Source organism: Diabrotica virgifera, chromosome 2 (assembly GCF_917563875.1).
Source record: "Diabrotica virgifera virgifera chromosome 2, PGI_DIABVI_V3a".
Taxonomy (NCBI): Eukaryota; Metazoa; Arthropoda; class Insecta; order Coleoptera; family Chrysomelidae; genus Diabrotica; species Diabrotica virgifera.
The window spans coordinates 102,548,201-102,568,405 of record NC_065444.1 but is presented as its reverse complement, the minus strand read 5'-3'; the positions used below and the strand labels follow the sequence as shown (position 1 = coordinate 102,568,405).

The 20,205-nt window shown below is 35.3% G+C and overlaps 1 protein-coding gene across 1 annotated transcript; it reads left to right on the top strand.

Moving 5' to 3' along the window:
• The first annotated feature begins 12,624 nt into the window (after positions 1-12,624).
• Positions 12,625-14,075, top strand: LOC126880153 (uncharacterized). Its single transcript, XM_050643907.1, has 2 exons — positions 12,625-13,090; positions 13,418-14,075. Exons 1-2 carry the CDS (start codon positions 12,933-12,935, stop codon positions 13,905-13,907), a joined length of 648 nt encoding a protein of 215 aa, XP_050499864.1. The 5' UTR covers positions 12,625-12,932; the 3' UTR covers positions 13,908-14,075.
• The last annotated feature ends 6,130 nt before the right edge of the window (positions 14,076-20,205 follow it).

Below are 20,205 nucleotides of genomic sequence, written 5' to 3'. Positions count from 1 at the left end.
GTCAAATAATTTAATTTAATAAAATTTTTTTGGACACCCTGTATAAATAATTATGTAAATGTTTATATGACTGAATAGAGAATTGAAGAACCTTTCAAATGAGCTAGCACACGACCCCTATTCTTATTTAAAAAAATCATCGATTACGTCATCACGTCCAGATGGATGACGTCACTAGTATATCATATATACCACAATATCATAACTTAAAAATAAAAATCGACCTATTTCGGGATTTTTCCTTAAAGTCGCCGGTTTACGAAATAACGAATTTATTCCTTTCATTTGCACCATACTGTCGGTGGAAAATAGTGTCGCGCACGCTTGATTAGCGTGTTTCACTCAAAGGAGTTTTGAACATTGTATTGCAAAAAACTCTTAGGGATTTCATCAACAGATGTTTAAAGAATATCTACCTACCTTGGGAACATTCAAATTTTCAGTTTTTCACATAGTTTTTGAGGACTAAAAATGGCCGATTTCGCAATTTTTCAATTTTTATTCGCTTATATGTCAAAAACTATCATTTTTAGAGAAAAGTCACTAAAGACCTTTTCTGTTTGGAATGACCCAAAAAACCTAAAAAAACTTTTTTCCATGCAAAAAAAATAATTTTAGGAAAAAAACAAAAAAAAACGTTTAAAAAATTTTTTGACCACCTTTTGGTCCTGGCAACATGCAAATTTGTTAAAAGGAGTCCTTTTTGAGTAACATTTTGCAAAAAATACGAATTAGAATATTTTCCCTAGCGGATGCGCAGTGGCTTTCTGGACTAAAAGCAAAAATTGAAAAAAACACGATTTTCGGGCGCCATTTTGTTTATAAAAAAAGTAGCACACTATCTGCGGACTTTGAATACCTATATTATTAATACATACAATAATAAGATTCGATTCCAGCAATAAAATTGCTGTTAAATAACTTTTCTTTGTATTTTGCTAATTAGCCCAGAGTATATCTTAATCTGACGATTTCGAGTTTTTCTAAGGATAGATTTTTTTCGGCCCCCCTTAACGAACTCCCCTGCATTAAGAGCCAATATTAGTATAGTACATTTTTAGGGTACAAGGTTTCTCCCCACGTAATAATCTGACGCGCTCGAGTAATGCTGGGCCAGAGTAACGTTAACGTCTAACGTCCATTATCGTTTTAATTAACACACCAAAAATGATGGAATGATTTGCGCGTTAAAGTGACTGTCCACACTTATTTTAGCGAGCAGTCAGCAGAAGACGCGTTTTTTAATCCAGTAATTTCAAGATGGAAGTCGAAGCTGCTACTTTGTTATATTTTATGATTGCTAATTCTTATTATATGAATTTATTATTTTCTAAACGGATCAAGCAAAAACCAAGACCCAAAAGAAGATGGTGGATGATAAAAATGCAGCGTCATCATGAACACCACGATTTTTATGTGATTTTTGTCGGGGATCCCATAGACAAGGTTCTGTTTCAAACACTGTTAAAAATTCAGTTATTTTCTCATTACTTCACTCCATTTTCGTAGAATAGTATGTACCTAAATTTCACAAAACAAATTACTCTGCTGCGCTGCAAGCTAGAACTTGTTGAAACAGTGCAAGTGTAGCCACAACAACGCGATAAGTAACGAAGTAACTCCTTTGTAGTGTCGAAAGATGCCGACAACCGATCTATCGCTAACGTTTAACGGCATTAACAAATTAGCGCGCTAAGTCATGGCTACACCTAACGCGTTTGTCAAATAACGCGTTAATTGACGGCATTAGACGTTACTGTGGCCCCAGCATAACTGCAAAATCCCCGCTTGGGCTCCCCTACCATTATTAATTGCATTAAATTTATACAGTCCAACAAAATATTACTCGGTCAGGGTAAGGTAAAGCATGTTTCCTTCTTCTTCTTTCATTTATTTTGTTTTACGAATTTATTTAATATTGTTTTTTAGAATACATGGTTATAAGAGTAAATAATAGAACAAGTCATGGAGTTTAAATATTTAGGTATCACACGATCTAGCTACGGAAAGATCGAAACAGAACTGGAAGATCAAGTAAATAGAGCAAACAGAGCAGGATGGTCTGAATGACAACAACAACATTCACATAAAGATAGGACTGATGAAGCAGTTTGTCAAAGCTTCAAATAAAAAAGGTGACTGCATTAAATACCCGTGCGATTCCCACACTTTGTGAAGCTTAACTTTTAGAGAGTTTTTTAGGTCCTAAAAGGAAGTTTTTTAGAAAACTTAAAATCGGACAGATTGTTTCAGACTACAATGACTTCGATTGTCTTACGTAGATTATACTGCATTGTTTTTTTTTATAAACAACTCAATTTTACACAATTTCTATGAAATATAGTTTCAATAAATATTTTCTTCGGTATTCTTGACAATTTCTATGAAAAATTTTAAACACACTCGAGGATACTCCATTTACTACCTATAGTTTTTCATCGATTGTCATTTGTTTCGAACTTCTGTCATATGTTTTATAATCTGTGTATAATATTAATATACACGGATCATACATCTGTCAGAAGCTCAAAACCAATGACTGTGAATGAAAAGTACTTATATTATAAAATTTCGACGAAATCAATATACTGTAAACAGTTTATTTATATTTTAGTTAAATATTAAACTAATTTTAAAATTAAAATTAAAATATATGCGATAATTACCGGGGAATATCTGTCACAAGCACCATCAGCAGAGTTTACGGAAAAATTATCAAAAATAAAATAGAAGAAGAATACAAGGACTTAGAGGCTGAAGAGCAAGCCGGTTTCCGCGCTGGCAGATCCACCACTGACCACCTATATTGTGTAACACAGTTAATAGACAAACAAATAGCCTACAATCAAGAACTGCATTTAGTGTACATAGACTTAAAAAAAGCATACGATACTGTACCACAAAGTAAACTTTGGGAAGCCCTCGAAAAAACTAACATCAGTCTGAACCTCATTAAAGCTGTAAAAAATCTATACCAACATAATATAGCAAAAGTTAAGCTAGGCAAGGAAATCTCGTCAGGATTTGAAGTGAATAAGGGTCTTAAACAGGGCTGCTGTCTATCGCCGACACTATTTAAAATATATTTAGAGCAAGTTTTGAAATCCTGGAAAAGGAAATGTAAGAATATGGGTATACCGCTAAATGATGATAACATGCTATACACTCTATGTTTTGCGGATGATCAGATTCTTATGGCCCAGGATTATCACGATATTGAATATATGACCCGAAAAATCATAGAAGAGTACCGGAACTGGGGTTTAGAAGTGAATACCAAGAAAACGGAATATATGTGCGTTGGAGGTATACAGCAGGATCTAGCGTTGGAAAATGAAATAACTATTAATCACTGTCAGGAATATAAATACTTGGGTCTTACAATTACACAAGATGGAACGTTGGACAAGAATATCCAAGAAAGGTGCACACAAGGAAGGAAAGCTATCGCATTATTGAACAAAATCCTATGGGACCAAAGTATCTCCAAAGAAAATAAACGTAACATCTATAACAGCATTGTTAAGAGCATTATAACATACAGCAGCGAAGTTTGGCCACTTAAAGAAAAATCCGAAAATATGATCAGAACAACTGAAATGGACTTCTGGAGAAGATCTGCTGGTATATCAAGAATACAAAAAATCAGAAATACAAGAATATTGGAGATAATGGATGTAAAGCATACAATAATGGACGATATAAAAACAAAGCAACTAAGATGGTTTGGCCACGTACAACGTATGGAAGAAGACAGATTACCCAAGCAAGTGCTACGATGGGCACCAAAAGGACGGCGGAAGAGAGGAAGACCTAGGAAAAGCTGGATAGAAGGAATCCATAGGGAAATCGGAGAAAGAGGCTTGAACGAAGACATGTGCTACGATCGAGAGCAATGGCGATTGGGAATCGGAAGACGTCGTAGAACGTTATAAACCGATTATATATATATATATATTAAACTAATTTTAAGACTTACTACTTTCCAATTTCTTTCAAACAATACCAAAAATTATAAGAATAAAGCACACCAAACACATTGAAAAATGTCACGAAAAAAATAATTTCTGAAAAATTGTTGGCAAAAATTTTAACTGAATACCTATTTTCTGGAAAAAAATTGTTTTATTAAATATACTTACAATCATAAAATGTAGATAAAAAAAATAAAAATTTGCATTTGTGATCGAACCCGTGCATATTAGGGTCATTAGGTTGTGAATCAAGCACGTTAAAATCCAGCCTATTAGACACGCCAACTGAACGTTTTAAACTTTTTGACAGTTGGTCATATTTGCTTATTGTCTTAATTATACAAATTAGTTTTGTTTTTTTTTTTAATATTAAAATACATACAACAGTATATGGAGTAAGAAAACAATATATTAGATGAAGATTGGCAAAAATTTTGTTGGAAATCAAATTGTGTAGATCGAAGTATTACCTTCTACATTTTACATTTTCCAAATAGGTATGTAATTTTTTATTACAACACTAAAACATTTACAATTAAATACTTGTTGCTTTTAAAAACTATTTAAAAGGCACTACAATTATAAACTTAATTTTGTCTCTGTCCTCACAACAAATAAAAACTAAAACACAACATTTCTTTACCCATAGCCGCCATATCCAATAATTTTTGACAGGTCATTGTAACGCCCAATCAGAGCAAACGTAGAACGTTTACGTTTAAAGAAGTATAACTTCAAAAAAAGTGTGTGTTTTTGTTATTAATAATGAAAAGAGCAGGGGCAGACAATGTTATATATGTAGCATATTTAAAACGCACAAGGTACTAAAAATTAAAATAAAACCAAAAATGAATAACCATTTTCAATTTCGTTGCAAAACGAAAATACACTTGCACCATATTTTAGTCCAATCAGAGAGTGCAGCAAGTACCTCTACCGGTTTCGAAACTTATTAGTCTCTCATCAGGAGGCACATATTCTGCTCTCTCTGATCCAACCAAAACAAACCCCGGCGTGCAGTCATGGATTGCAACGAACAAAATGGCATAGATGCCCTAGCGGCAACTGCTAGCAAAAGACTAAGTTTTCAATCTAATGGCATATAAAAAAACATAATGTTATTCTACATCCCACCAGACAGAAAACAATAGGAAAAAATGGGAAAGCAATGGATTTCCCATTGTTTTCAGCCTGGTGGGATGTAGAATAACATTATGTTGTTTTATATGCCATTAGAGTGAAAACTTAGTCTTTTGCTAACAGTTGCCGCTAGGGCATCTATACCATTTCGTTCGTTGCAATCTGTGACTGCACGCCGGGGTTTGTTTTGGTTGGATCAGAGAGAGCAGCATATGTGCCTCCTGATGAGAGACTAATAAGTTTCGAACCCGGTAGAGGTGCTTGCTGCACTCTCTAATTGGACTAGAATATAATGCGGCTGTATTTTCGTTTTGCAACGAAATTGAAAATGGTTATTCATTTTAGATAACAGAAAATTCTGGAATCGTATAAAGGATTTAAGAGGGAAGAAATGTAGGGAACAGTATGGAATCAAAGATAAAAAAAACCAATTGAAAATAAAGACTACAGAAATAGTCCAAGTATGGAAACAATACTACGAAGATAAAATCAAACACGAAGAAGTAAAAAGAAATGAAGCAGGAAGAAATAGACCAGAACTGGAAGAACCAGAGAGTATAAGGAAGGAGGAACTAGAAGAAGCTATAAACAATATTAAACTTGGAAAAGCGGCAGGAGAGGATAAAATAGATCCAGAAATGATAAAATGGATGGGTGAAAAAGAAGAGGACTGGCTATTACAGATATGCAAGGAAGCATGGAGTACAGAGAAAATCCCAGATGACTGGAAGGAAATAATAATTCTACCAATATACAAAAAAGGTCAATATAATAAATGCGAGAATTATAGGGCAATATGCTTTTCATCGGTCGGCTTCAAGGTATACACGAGAATTATAGAGAAGCGTCTAAGATCAGTGATAGAGAAAGAATTGGAAGACGAACAGGCTGCATTCTGGTCAAACCGTCAATAAAACGATAACGTCTACATTATAAGGAATATAATAGAGAGACAATGCCGTAAAGGGGATGAACTATTTCTCATGTTCATTGATCTAAAGGCGGCATTTGATAAGATAGACAGAGAAATAATGTGGAAAATATTGGAAAGCTATAATATACCAAAAAGATGATAAAAGTCATAAAATCTATAAATGGAAGTAGAAGGCAAAGTACAAATAAATGGATAAAGATCAGGCACTTTTAAATGGGATAAGGGAATTAAACAAGGAGATGGACTAAGCCCCCTCTTATTTATAATAGTCATAGATACTTTAATCAAAAATACCAAAGATCAAACAAGAAACCTTCAATAGATAGTAGGATATAAAAACTTAAATGCAATAAAGATCAACTCCCTTCTATACGCTGATGATATAGTTTTAATCACAGACACAGTAGAGGAAATGCAGAAACTAATAAATATTTGGCAAAAAGAGATACAGATATTAAAAATGGAAATGAATCTCAACAAAACAAAACTTATGATAATAAATGAAGATGAGAAAAGAGAAAGGAATACTAATAGTAAGGGAACAACTAATAGAACACGTATCTAGTTTTGAATATTTGGGAAATATAATAACAGATGATGGGAAAATGGACTTGGCAATAAGTTATAAACTGAAGAAGGCAAGTAACGTGTATTACTCTTTAAATAATACAATTTTTGGAAAGTCAGAAATAAAAAGAAGGTACATGAAGCCAAAATGGGAAACAAAAGACAAAAGGGAAGGCCGAGGAAGACATGGATGGACCAGATCCACGCACAAGGTACTAAAAATTAAAATAAAACCAAAAATGAATAACCATTTTCAATTTCGTTTCAAAATGAAAATACACCCGCACCATATTCTAGTCCAATCAGAGACTGCTCTCTCTGATCCAACCAAAACAAACCCCGGCGTTATTATATTAATATTTTATTTAAATTATTAAAACTTTAATGATAATATATTTTTTATTATTAACAATATTTTTATCTGGAATTATTAGATTTATTTTAAATCGTAAACATTTATTATTAATGTTGTTAAGTTTAGAATCTATCGTAATTGCTTTATATATTCAAATTTTTTTTATTTAAGAAATTTAAATTATGAATATTTTTTTCTATAATTTTAACAATAAGAGTTTGTGAGGGTTCTTTAGGTTTAGCAATTTTAATTATAATAGTTTGTGTTTATGGTAATGATTATATTTTAACTTTTTCTCCTTTATGATAAGATTTTTATTTAGATTAATTTTTTTAATTCCTTTGTGTTTTAAAAAGAATTTTTGATTAATTCAATGATTAATATTTTTTTACATTTTTTTTTTAATTATGGTAGAGGGTTATATTATTTTTCTATTTCAAATATTTTAGGGATTGATTTTTGATCCTATAGTTTAATTTTATTAAGATTTTGAGTTTGTACTTTAATAATTTTAGCCAGAGGAAAATTATATAAGTATAGAATTTATTCAAATTTATTTTTATTAGTATTAATTTTTTTAATATTAAGTTTATATTTAGTATTTTCTTCATTAAATATTTTTATTTTTTACTTATTTTTTACTTATCTTCGGATTGCAACGAACGAAATGGCATAGATGCTCTAGCGCAGTGGTTCTCAACCTTTTTGTGGCGACGGAACACTTTTAATTACCGAAAAAAATTGCGGAACACCAAAGCAATAACATGCATATATTGATAAACAGATTAGGATTAGCACATAAATTCTGTAATAAACTTCGTTATACGTACTCAAATTTGTAAAATTTTACTTAAAATATGAAAACAAAAAACATTTTTAAAATTAACAAAAGAGTAATTCTCAAAATACATCATATGAGTAAATACTTCAAATTAGTGAGACACTTGTGCCTGGTGTCGTTTGCAAATTTGCTCAATATCAGGCCTGATGTGGGAAAGAGCTACTCTCATTTCTTGTTCTAAGTTTAGCAGCCTTTCCCATTTCTTATTTTTAATGTTTGTTAAAGATGAGAACCCAAATTCACATAAATAGGACGTTGAAAACTGTATTAAAATACTAATCGCTTTTTTGGCAAGAAGTGGATATTCCTCTTGGACCAAGATCCAAAATTCCTGAACATTCACTTCTGAAAACTTAATTTTCAGATTACGATCAGATGACAACGAAATAAATTCTTCTTCTTGGTTCAGAGAAAACTGGAAATTGGCTGTATTACCTGTGCTAAAAGGACTTCTTATCCAGTCATATTTTTCTACGTTCAGAGATGGAAAATACCTGGCAATTGTCTCCTCTAATAGTGATAAGTGTTCTGTAACTATATGCGTGATTTCTTGTTCTTTATCTTCATCACCTTCATTCTGAAGCAATGGAAACATATCCATTGTATTTGGCGCTTCTTCCAAAATGACAATTTTTTCTGGAAAGCTGACAGCTTGTCCGTGGATGTTAAAATATTTTCATTTTTGCCTTGTATACTTGAGTTAACGCCATTTAAATAATTAAAAATATCGGCCAAATATGCCACTTTAGTGCACCATGCATCATTTTCAAAATATGTGGTAAATGCACTACCTTCTTCTTGGAAAAAAGTTAACAGCTCCGTTCTAAGTTCATAAATTCGACATAATACTTTGCCCCTTGACAACCATCTAACTTCGGTGTGCAGCAACAAACATTCATACTTTGATTCCATTGAGATGCAGAGTTGCTTAAAAAGACGGGTTTTTAGTGGTCTTGATTTGATGTAATTCACGACATTAACCACTTGGTCTAATACAGATTTCAAAGGAGCTGGTAGCGTTTTTGAAATTAGAGATTCTCTATGCAAGAAACAGTGCGTAGATATGATATTTTCATTTCGCTTTTTTGCAAGGGTACAAAAACCTTTTATAGAGCCTACCATGGAAGGGACACCATCCGTACAAATTCCTACGCAAAAGTCCCATGATATATTTTTTTTCTCTAAATATGACGTTATGGAATCAAATACATCCTGACCTGTTGTACGTACAGTAAGTTCTCTGCAGCATAAAAACTGATTGACAATTTTACCTTCGTCGACAAATCGAATAAATCCTAATAAATGAGCTTTGCCACTAATATCAGTGGATTCGTCCACCTGCAACGCGAAGTTTTTTTTGTAAAGTTTATTTGTAACTTTGTCCTCAATATCTGCAGATAAATCAACAATCCTCCTTCTTATATTCTTATTGTATCATCCGACATAGGAATTTTCCGTATTTCGTTTTGTGCATCGTTGCCAAACATAATTTTGACCATCTCACAACATGCTGGTAATATAAGAGATTCTGCAACAGTGTGTGGTTTCTGTTTCAAAGCAATTAATTCGGCGACTTTATATGAAGCTATTTGTGCTTTGTCGGAAATTGTTAGCGACCTTTCAAATTGTTTCGCTTGTACACACCAAAAGTCGCTTGAAATAATCTTTATTTTTTGAAGCTACACTAGCGTGTTTGGTAGTAAAATGGCGTTTTAATTTAGCCGGAGCCATTGCGCTATTAGCGAGTGTCTGCCCACAAACAATACACTTGGGAATTGGACAGTCTTCTTCCCCAGTCCAAATGAAGCCATAATCCAAATATTCATCCAAATATGGCCGGTTCAACATTTTTTTGCTGCGCTTCGATTTGTCATCAACCCCACTTTCTAAAGTTCCAGTATCTCCGCTGGTGCTCGCTTCATCATCATTAATTATGAGTTGTTCCACAGTAGTTTTTCTTTTAAGTTTGAGGAACTTATCCATTTTAATTTATTCGTCTCTAAACAAAATAATGCGGATGAATGCTTCACATTTTGTATAAAATATGCAATTACTTACCTTTGATAGATAAGCCGTACGTACACGTTACCATACAAAAACTCACACAGCGATTTTCAACGTATTACGTTTGTGCGATGTAACAAATTCAACATTCAGTTGCAGACTGTTAGGTGATTCCACGATACACAAATACACGGTATGCTTATTGGGTTGCGCGCGTCTTTAGAGCCAAAACCATCGCGCATCGTTGAATGTTCAATAGGCATACGAGGCATACCGTCGTGGGTGATTCAGATTGGCTGTGGCCAGTGCGGAGCTCACTCGGCGCTCGGCGCTTATAAAATCCAACGTGTGCACTGTGCCGACGCGGTGTTGTCACGTTGGGCAAATGAACATTTACGCTGCAGAATTTTATTAAATTAAAATGTACGTAAGTGGCTATTTTAAAATTTGAAAATATTTATTTGAAAAGAGTAATTGAACAAAATGGTATGTAGGATTGCGAGTATTTCGCGGAACACTTGGAAGGAATTCGCGGAACACTAGTGTTCCGCGGAACACCGGTTGAGAACCACTGCTCTAGCGGCAACTGCTAGCAAAAGACAAAGTTTTCACTCTAATGGCATATATAGCAACATAATGTTATTCTACATCCCACCAGACTGAAAACAATGGGAACCTTCTCTGGTTACACCTCCGAGGCTTCTACAATTTGCAAGCCATATTTTTTTTAAATAAATATATAGACTTTTTTTAAAATAAAAATAAAATATAACTTTAAAGTTTCTTTAAACCACATGGTGGATTATACTTTTCATAATGAAAATGCAGCACTATTCCATGTCTAATTAGTCGTATTTAGTCTTTAAATGCAGACGTTAAAGCATTCAAAGAGAATCGTTGTAATGAATGAGAGGTTTTTGCAGCGGCCAGTTATAAAGAAACACATTTACGTTTATGCGAAACAAAATAAACAGAATACGATTAAAATAAATGTAACAGCGAGAACACAGTTGTATTTTCTGACCAAAAACGGAATTCAAACGTTTATTCACACTTCGCTACTTTTAAAGAAGATAAAATAAACGGTTCGCTTTAGCGCATACTTCTGGTTAAAGGGATTAGGTAAATCAACTCCACAAATTTTTTATTCTTCGTATTTAGAATAGTTCTTTATATTCCAATAAAAGGCATCAACTACTAAGGTTATTAAAAAGGTTCTGAAACTTCTTTCTTGTGGCATATCTAATTTAAATATTATATTTAAACGGGATTAAGCCACAATTGATTGCAATAATTATTTCATTCATAGAGATTCTCACTAATAGAAACCTACAAAATAAAAGATTTTTTATCACGTGTTTAATTCTGTCCAATCAGATTATTATTATACTGGAAATAATCTATACTTATATTTTTATATTTACTGTGAATAAATTTTAAGTATTTTGTTTCTGTTTAATTAAAAGGAGTTTTATAGTTTTGACAACAGTCACATTTAAGAAAATGAACCAAAATAAACTTTTAGTTCTACATCTAATGTCAAATTGTCACAAGGGCAATACAAATCGACAATTTTATGCACTCGAATGTAAATCGGTTAGACTATTATTTCATGAATAGGACTGTGTTTTATGTTTTGTTATACATTGAGGACGTTTGAGTTGGAATTAAATTTTCTCGAGAATGGGCGAATCTGGAGATAAATCCCGAAATAGAGCGATTTTTATTTTTAAATAATAATTTTTTGGCGTATTATCATACTAGTGACGTCATCCATTTGGGCGAGATGACGTAATCGATTATTTTTTTAAAATAAAATTATAAGTCGTGTGATAGCTCATTCGACAGGTTATCCAATTCTCTATTCACTAATATAAACATTAACACAATTATTTATACAGGGTGCCCAAAAAAAAATTTGAATTAAATTAATTGAGACAAAAAGAATGTATGTAATATCTCTCTCTCTTGTCGTTTCCCCATTACTGAGGATCGTGATTTCTTCCAATATCCCTAACAATATTTCTCCATTGGTCTCTATTTTCAGCTGCTCTAAGAGCTTCGCAGAATGAGTTTCAAGCTGAATACTTTATTTGGTCAGACCATCTAGTTGGTAATCGTCCTCTTGATCTTCTCACCGGAACATTTCCAGAAACAATTAATTTCTCCAAACTGTCGTGACCTCTGCCAACCTCGTGACCAAAGAATTGCAGAATTCGTTGCAGACATATTGTGGACAGCCTTTTTTTTAATATTGAGTTGGTTTAGAATGGAAAAGTTTGTCCTATGATCTGTCCAAGGTATGCGCAGCATTCTTCTCCAGCACCACATCTCAAAGGCATCAATTTTTGGCGCTCGCATGCGCAAAGAGTCCAAGTCTCTGCTCCGTATAGAAATATTGAGAACAAAATGGCATTCACTAGTCTCATCTTGATGTTTTGAGAGATAGATCTATTCCGATGGGTGAGTTGCGGAATTTAATTAAAAATGGATATAATAAAACAAACGGTAATTTTATTTTTGCAACGAAAATGTGTTCGTTTATGTCTCTCGGAGAGGGTCGCGTCGGTATGTGTGAATGGTTCGCATGCTGCGTAGTGACTAAAGAAAGCAACCACAAACGAAGATAATGTTTGTATTCCTTTTCCCCTGACCAGATGATCACATAAATCACTATCAAGTCTGGCGTCTACTTTTACGGTTTTAAGAAAAATAATTTCGAATGCATAGCTAGCTGTTGACACATTAACTGTCTGATAAAATACTTAATTAATGAGGGTGCAGTTTGTTGCCGCATAGACGAACAACAGATCGTCAGATTAGAATGACAGGGTTCCAACTAACAAAATCGCATATTTGGAGTTATTAGTGTGAAAAGGTTCCAACTGATCTTGTTTATCTTTTGATCTGACAACAGCGCTGTCTAACAACGTAATTCTGACTTATTACAATGCCAAGGTTCCATCTGTGAACATAAATAAAACAAAACTAGAATGAAATGGTTTCAGGTGACACATGAAACCTTGTCACTCAACCAATAATTAAGATTTGCATGTATTCGTTTGACAATGTTCCAACTGCAACAGCTGTTCATGTTCACTGTCTAGTATTGAGGTTATGTTTTCATTGTTGTTTATAACAATGACGGAACTAAATGAGTTGGGACGACTTATTACTGAGTTATTAAGTGAGGATGAAGAATTAGAGGACTCGGGTGATTCTTACTCCCCATCATCAGAAAGTTTAAGCGATGAAAATGAAGAAATTACTGACAGGTAAGCTAACCTCTATTTTTTATTGTTGAAACCTTTACTTCGTGGAATCTAGTCATTTTTATCAAATCAAAGTACAAATAACGTTAAAAATTCCATAATTTATTATTTAAATCCACATGTTTCAAAACATTAAAGTTTTATCGCTTTAGTTTAGTTTTTTTAAATAGCCTACTTTTCAAAAGTTCTATTGCACATAATCAATTTTTAAACTTCCATTTGGAGAGTAAATAGACTTATGGTATTTCAAATGATTCATTTGAGGTTTTTAAACTAGTATATAGTCATAGTCATACTATTTTAGCAGCTAATTCTAGTGGTATTTTGCAGGCGACCCAGAAATAAAGCCAAGAAGCGTGTTCCTGCAGATATTTCAACAACGGCAACCAAATCAAAACCAGCGTTGATGCCCATTGATCTCCCATCAACTTCAACCGCTGGCGCTCACCAAACTACTTCAAATGATGAGGTCCATTTGCCTATAAATCCGGTTGGGGAAGAAGTTATTATTGATCAGGTAACAAACACTAAACCTCCTCCTGTTAAGAGAAGAAAAAGGGATGTTTCTTCTTGGAAAAGCCAGAAACGTTATATCAGCCATCAAAAAGGGGAATCTTATGTGAGTCGTAGAGGAATTGTAGAGCCCGCTAAAGAAGTTAAAAGTTTGAAGGACTGTTTAAATGACTGTAAATTTAAATGTGGGGTATCTATTAGTGAAAATGAAAGACAAGCTTTGTTTAAGGCGTTTTATGGCATGAATCAAAATGGAAAACATCAATATCTTGGGTACAACCACAAAATATCAGTCAGAAAGACCTAAAGATAGGAACAGAGAATCATACGAAAAATTCACTTTTAGGTACTTCTTTGATGTTGGTAACCAAAAGGTACAAGTCTGCAAAAAATTTTGCTTAGGAACGCTAAGCATCTCACAAAAACCTGTCTATACGGTTCATAATAACAAAGATGAGGTCACCAATACACCCAAGCCGGACGGTAGGAGCAAAAGTGCCCAAAGTTCAAGACGCCTCAATGAAGAAATAAAAAAAACTGTGAGAAATCACATAAAATCTTTTCCCAATGTTGAGTCTCATTACTGTAGGACCACAACACAAAGAAAGTATCTGGATTCAAACCTCAATTTAGCTAAAATGTACAAACTTTACACAGATAAGTGTAGGGAGGAAAATGTTGTGCCTGTTAAGCTAAGTATGTATCGACGTATTTCATCCTCTAAAGTATTAAATTTTCAGTTGGTCCCATTCTTCCAAGTTTCAGTTTTAGAATTCACACAATCCCTGCATTTGATCTCATTCAAAACCTCTTTATTGGAAGAGAATGCAGTGACCGTATCTTGAGGTTTGTTGTATCGGCGTCCAAGAAAGGAAGAGTGACACAAAAAAGCACGCAAAGACAAGCCGAAGAAAACGCACCAATCTAGAAATTGATAAAACCCAAACACCTAGTGAACTCCAAGGCAACACTCTCGGCGAAAAAAATAAAGGATATCAAGTCAATGTTAAAGTTTATGCCCTTGCAAGACACAGCGTTCTACACCACATTATTAAAACTGTGAAAATGTTGACATAGGTCAAAAACACTTACTGTACCTTTCCTTAAAATAAAGTCATAGTAATTGAAATTTATACCAGTGTAATTATTTCAGAATCCTACTAACTATACCTATGGATCAGACTAAATAAATCATTTACTTTGGTATGAGAAGGTTCCACCTACCACATAGAACCTTGTCACACATAAAATGTCAAGTTTAAAAAGTGACAAGGTTCCAACTGTAAACAAAAAAAAAAATTGTAAATTTCTTACTAAGGAGCATTTTTTTCTTTTTTACCAGCCAAAACCTTGTTGTGTATATAACTAAGAAGTATGTACACAAAAATCAAACAATATATCAAAAACACTTGTGTGGTGTCAAGGTTAAACTTTGGGGACTGTTTTCTCAAAACTAGGTTGTGGTTAGTTGGAACCCTGTCATTCTAGCCTAACGAGATGTCACAGGGTAAGGCCATAACCTTCGTATTTGAATATGCAGTTTGAATGACTAACGTTGTTTTGTTTTTGAGAAAAAATATTAAAATTACAATTAGCAAAAATAGTAATTAAAGCGTATCGCTATACACCCCCTTCTGAGAGACTAAAACGATAGATAATATATAATATATACAAATTACATATAATGAAAATTGAAAATAGGAAAAAAAAATAATGCAAAGTTTATACAAGGAGAAAAAAAAATCACTTGATTCACTTTGAACTAACATTTTCTTGGTAAGTTCCAGTAAATCTTGCTTTCCTCTTCGGTCTGTTGTTGTTTGTTTTGCTGGTCATTTCTTTTGTTTCGTGATGGGTAGAGTCGTGAAGTTCGTAAGCAGGTTTCAATCTGTCTATGGAAATTTTTGATTCCTTCCCGTTTACCCGGACTACAAAAGTCTTGTCATCTCGCTTAACAACTGGAAAAGGACCGTGATATGGGTTTTCTAAGCTGCTTTTGATTGTATCACGGCGGATGAAAACGTGGGAGGTGGTTTTCATGTCTTTGAAAATGAAGGTACTTTTGGATCCATGATGCGACGGTTGCGTAGGACGGAGGTTTTCGAAATGGTTTCGAAGTGTTTTTAAATAAATGTGAGCATTGTCGTCGGTGTTTCTTTGTGACGAAAACAATAGTTCACCTGGCAAACACAATGGTTCTCCGTACACGAGTTCGGCGGCGGAAGTACCTAAATCTTCTCTCCACGCTGCTCGTATGCCCAGTAACACTGAAGGTAGGCTTTCGGTCCATCGGATGTTTTCATGACATCGAATTGCTGCTTTTAACTGTCGATGAAACCTTTCTACCATGCCATTTGCTTGCGGATGATAGGCGGTTGTCCTTAAATGGGAAGTTCCAGTTAATTTGCATAATGACTTGAAAAGATGCGATTCGAATTGTCGGCCTTGATCTGTTGTGATGCGCTTGGGAGTGCCGAAACGAGCTATCCAACCAGAAAAAAATGTTCTGGCTACTGTGTCTGCTTCTTGATTAGGCATCGGGAAAGATTCTGGCCAACGTGTGAAACGATCGACACATGTTAAACAGTATCTTCCTTCTGAAATCGGCATCACTATAATGTCTATGTGGACATGTTCGAATCGGCTGGAAGGTAGTAAATAACTTCCACTAGGTGAAACAATGTGGCGCGATATTTTCGCTTTTTGGCACTGTAGACACGCTCGAGTCCATTTCCTCACATCTGATTTAATGGATGGCCAAACATATCGCTGTGTGATCATCTTCACAGAACTGCTGATTCCGGGATGTGCTAGGTTATGCATGGTGCGAAAAATTGCCATTGGAAGTGGTTTCGGTATAAATGGTCTGGCTGTAGATGTTGATATGTCGCAGTACAAACTCACGTTTTGCTCGTAAAAACGTATTTTCTTCATTTGTAGTGATGTTTTCTCACTTAAAAAAGTTTGCAGTTCTGGATCAGTTTCTTGTGCGAGAGCTAAGTCAGTGATGTCGATATCTTTCTTGATGCTATCGACTCGAGATAGTGCGTCTGCCACAATATTTGTTAAACCAGAAATGTGCTGAATGTTAGTGCAAAACTGTCCTATATAGTCTAAATATCTAAACTGTCTAGGACTACATTTATCTAGCTTCTGAGTAAAGGCGAAGGTGATTGGTTTCTGGTCTGTGTATATCGTTATGTCCTTGCCTTCGATCATATGTCTGAAGTGTTTTATGGCTAGATATATAGCTAATAGTTCTCTGTCGCATGCACTATATTTCTTTTCGCTAGGTGAGAATTTCTTAGAAAAGAAAGCTAAAGGTTTCATACCTGTATTCGTTTTTTGTTGTAGTACAGCTCCCGCACAAAAATCAGAAGCGTCACAAGTGATGGAGATATCAACATCGTTTACAGGATGGCTCAGTAAAGCAGCGTTAGCTAAACTGTTTTTGCAGTCGTCAAAGGCTTGGATTCGCTGTGGTGTCCATTCGATTGGTGCTTTTCCTTTGACATTACCTTTTAGGGCATCATGTAGTGGTGCTTGTAGTTCAGCTGCATTGGGTATGAACCTTCGGTAGAAGTTTAACATACCTAGAAATCTGCGTAGGTCTTTCACTGTTTTTGGCTGAGTGAAATTCTGTACAGCTGCTACTTTTTCTTGTGGAGGTGTGAGTCCTCCGTCTGATACTGTGTATCCCAAAAAGGTAATCTCATTTTTGCCGAATTGACACTTCGCTGGTTTTATCACAACGCCAAACTGCTTGAGCCTTTTGAAAATCTCTTCTAAATGCGACATATGCTGCTCTTCGGATTCTGATGCAATGAGAATGTCATCGATGTAGGCGTAGGCGAAGTCTAGACCACGTAAAATCTCGTCTATGAAACGCTGGAATGTCTGTCCTGCGTTTCGTAAACCAAAAGGCATATATAAGTATTCGTACAGCCCAAATGGTGTGGTAACGGCGGTTTTTGGTATGTCATCGGTGGCTACTGGTATCTGGTTGTATGCTCTCACTAAATCTATTGTAGAGAAAATTGTCTTACCAGCTAGCGCCTGACCGAAATCTTCGATGTGCGGAATTGGATATCGATCTGGAACTGTTTTTTGGTTGAGACGTCGATAATCTCCGCAGGGTCTCCATTCCTCACCTTTCTTCGGGACCATGTGCAGTGGAGTAGACCAGTTACTCTTCGATGGTCTTATGATGCCTAGCCGTAGAAGATTTTCGAACTCTTTTTTAGCCCATTGCAGTTTGTCAGGTGCTAATCGTCGAGGCTTCGAAAAAACGGGTGGACCTGGTGTTGTATCGATGTGGTGCTTCGTTTGATGTTGAATGTCTTTCACGATACCGGCGGGTCGCGTGATTTCCGGAAATCGTAGCAGCAGTTCGTGGTAACGCGACGCTTCCGCGATAGTCTTTATGCTGCCGTCGAAACACTCTTTAACGAGTCCCTTTGTTCGAAGGGTTGTCGTACTGTCTACTAAGCACTGGTTAGCAATGTCCACTAGGAGCACGAAATGGGAAAGAAAATCGGCTCCGATAATGGGCTTTGAAATGTCCGCCACTACGAATCGCCACGTAAAATCACGCCGTAGTCCGATGTTTAATGTCAAGTTCACATAGCCGTATGTCGCGATTTTAGTGTCATTGGCCGCGTATAGTTCGTATGAAGTCTTTTCGCGTGCACCCCGTACATATTTCCGCGGGAAAACGCACAGGTCGGCACCGGTGTCGACTAAAAACTGTTTTTTGTATCATAGTCTGTTACGTAAAGGCGGCGAGACTTTGGGCTTCGATCGGATGCCGCATCTACCGACTGCCCGCGACGTTTCCCTGGTGCTTGCACGGAGGAGAGCACTTTTGAGCCTGGTCACCAAAACGGTAGTGGTACCAACAAATATCACTATTACGTTCCCTGCTGTAGCTCCTGTCTCTAGGATAAGGTCTGCCTCTTGAGTTGCTGCGGTTTCGACGGTATGTGTTAGCTTGTGCTCGAGCGCGCGACAAGCTAGCTAGCTGGATTTTCATGTCAGCTAATTCGGCTGTCAATTTCCCGATGGCCACTGCAATCCGATCTGAAACACTATTGTTGGCACTGGTCGTCATTTTCGATGTTCACTGTATATTATTAACCGGCAAAAATGTAATATTATTAACATTAACTCTTTTTTAAATTTTCGCGGCGGTTTAAAATACTCGCGAGGGTCACCAATATTCCGATGGGTGAGTTGCGGAATTTAATTAAAAATGGATATAATAAAACAAACAGTAATTTTATTTTTGCAACGAAAATGTGTTCGTTTATGTCTCTCGGAGAGGGTCGCGTCGGTATGTGTGAATGGTTCGCATGCTGCGTAGTGACTAAAGAAAGCAACCACAAACGAAGATAATGTTTGTATTCCTTTTCCCCTGACCAGATGATCACATAAATCACTATCAAGTCTGGCGTCTACTTTTACGGTTTTAAGAAAAATAATTTCGAATGCATAGCCTAGCTGTTGACACATTAACTGTCTGATAAAATACTTAATTAATGAGGGTGCAGTTTGTTGCCGCATAGACGAACAACAGATGTCACAGGGTAAGGCCATAACCTTCGTATTTGAATATGCAGTTTGAATGACTAACGTTGTTTTGTTTCTGAGAAAAAATATTAAAATTACAATTAGCAAAAATAGTAATTAAAGCGTATCGCTATAGATCTGTCTTTCCAAACTTTAGTTAGGCGACTCATCGCATTTTTTGCCATATCAATACGTCTCCGAACTTCTGCTTCACAGTTACCATCGTTAGTTATACTAGACCCGAGATAGACAAAGGTGCTTACTATCTGGTATTCGTGTAACATGTTAGTCAGTTGAATAGTGTCGAATCTGTCGACCACCATTATTTTTGTCTTAGCTTTATTGATTTTCAGACCAACTTTATAGCTTTCGTACTCAACTTTTCGCAGAAGATCAAACATTTCTTGCTCATTTGCTGTTATAAGTGTAGTATCAGCAAATCTTAAATTGGAAATTTTCCTACCAGCTACTGTTACTCCACCGGCCCATCCTTCTAAAGCATTCTCATGAGATGTTCACCATAAATGTTAAATAAGTCAGGTGACAACAAGCATCCTTGTCTAACACCTCTCTCGGTCTTGAATTGGTTTGAGAACTTCTGATCTAGTCGTACTGTCGCTATATTAGACTGGTACAGATTTTTAATAAGTGTCACCAGATGCATTGGTGCGCCCATTTCTATTAAAATTGACCACAGATTTATCCAGCTTACGCAATCAAATGCCTTTTGGTAGTCAGCGAAGCATATAATCATAGGTACTTGAAATTCTCTAGAATTTTCAATAAGTTGTCTCAGGTTCAGGATCTGTTCCCTTGTACCTTTACCCTTTACAAATCCCGCTTGTTCCTGAGGTATTTGGTAATGTATATAGAGATAGGTTTTTGATCTGTTTTTGATGATATGCAACAAGGTTTTACTAGCATGTGTTATTAGTGACAGTGTGCAGTAGTTTTCACATCTAATAGTAATGTATTTAATGCAAAATACATTTTAATGCTCTGAAAAAACCGAAAAAAATATATTTATTTGAAAAATA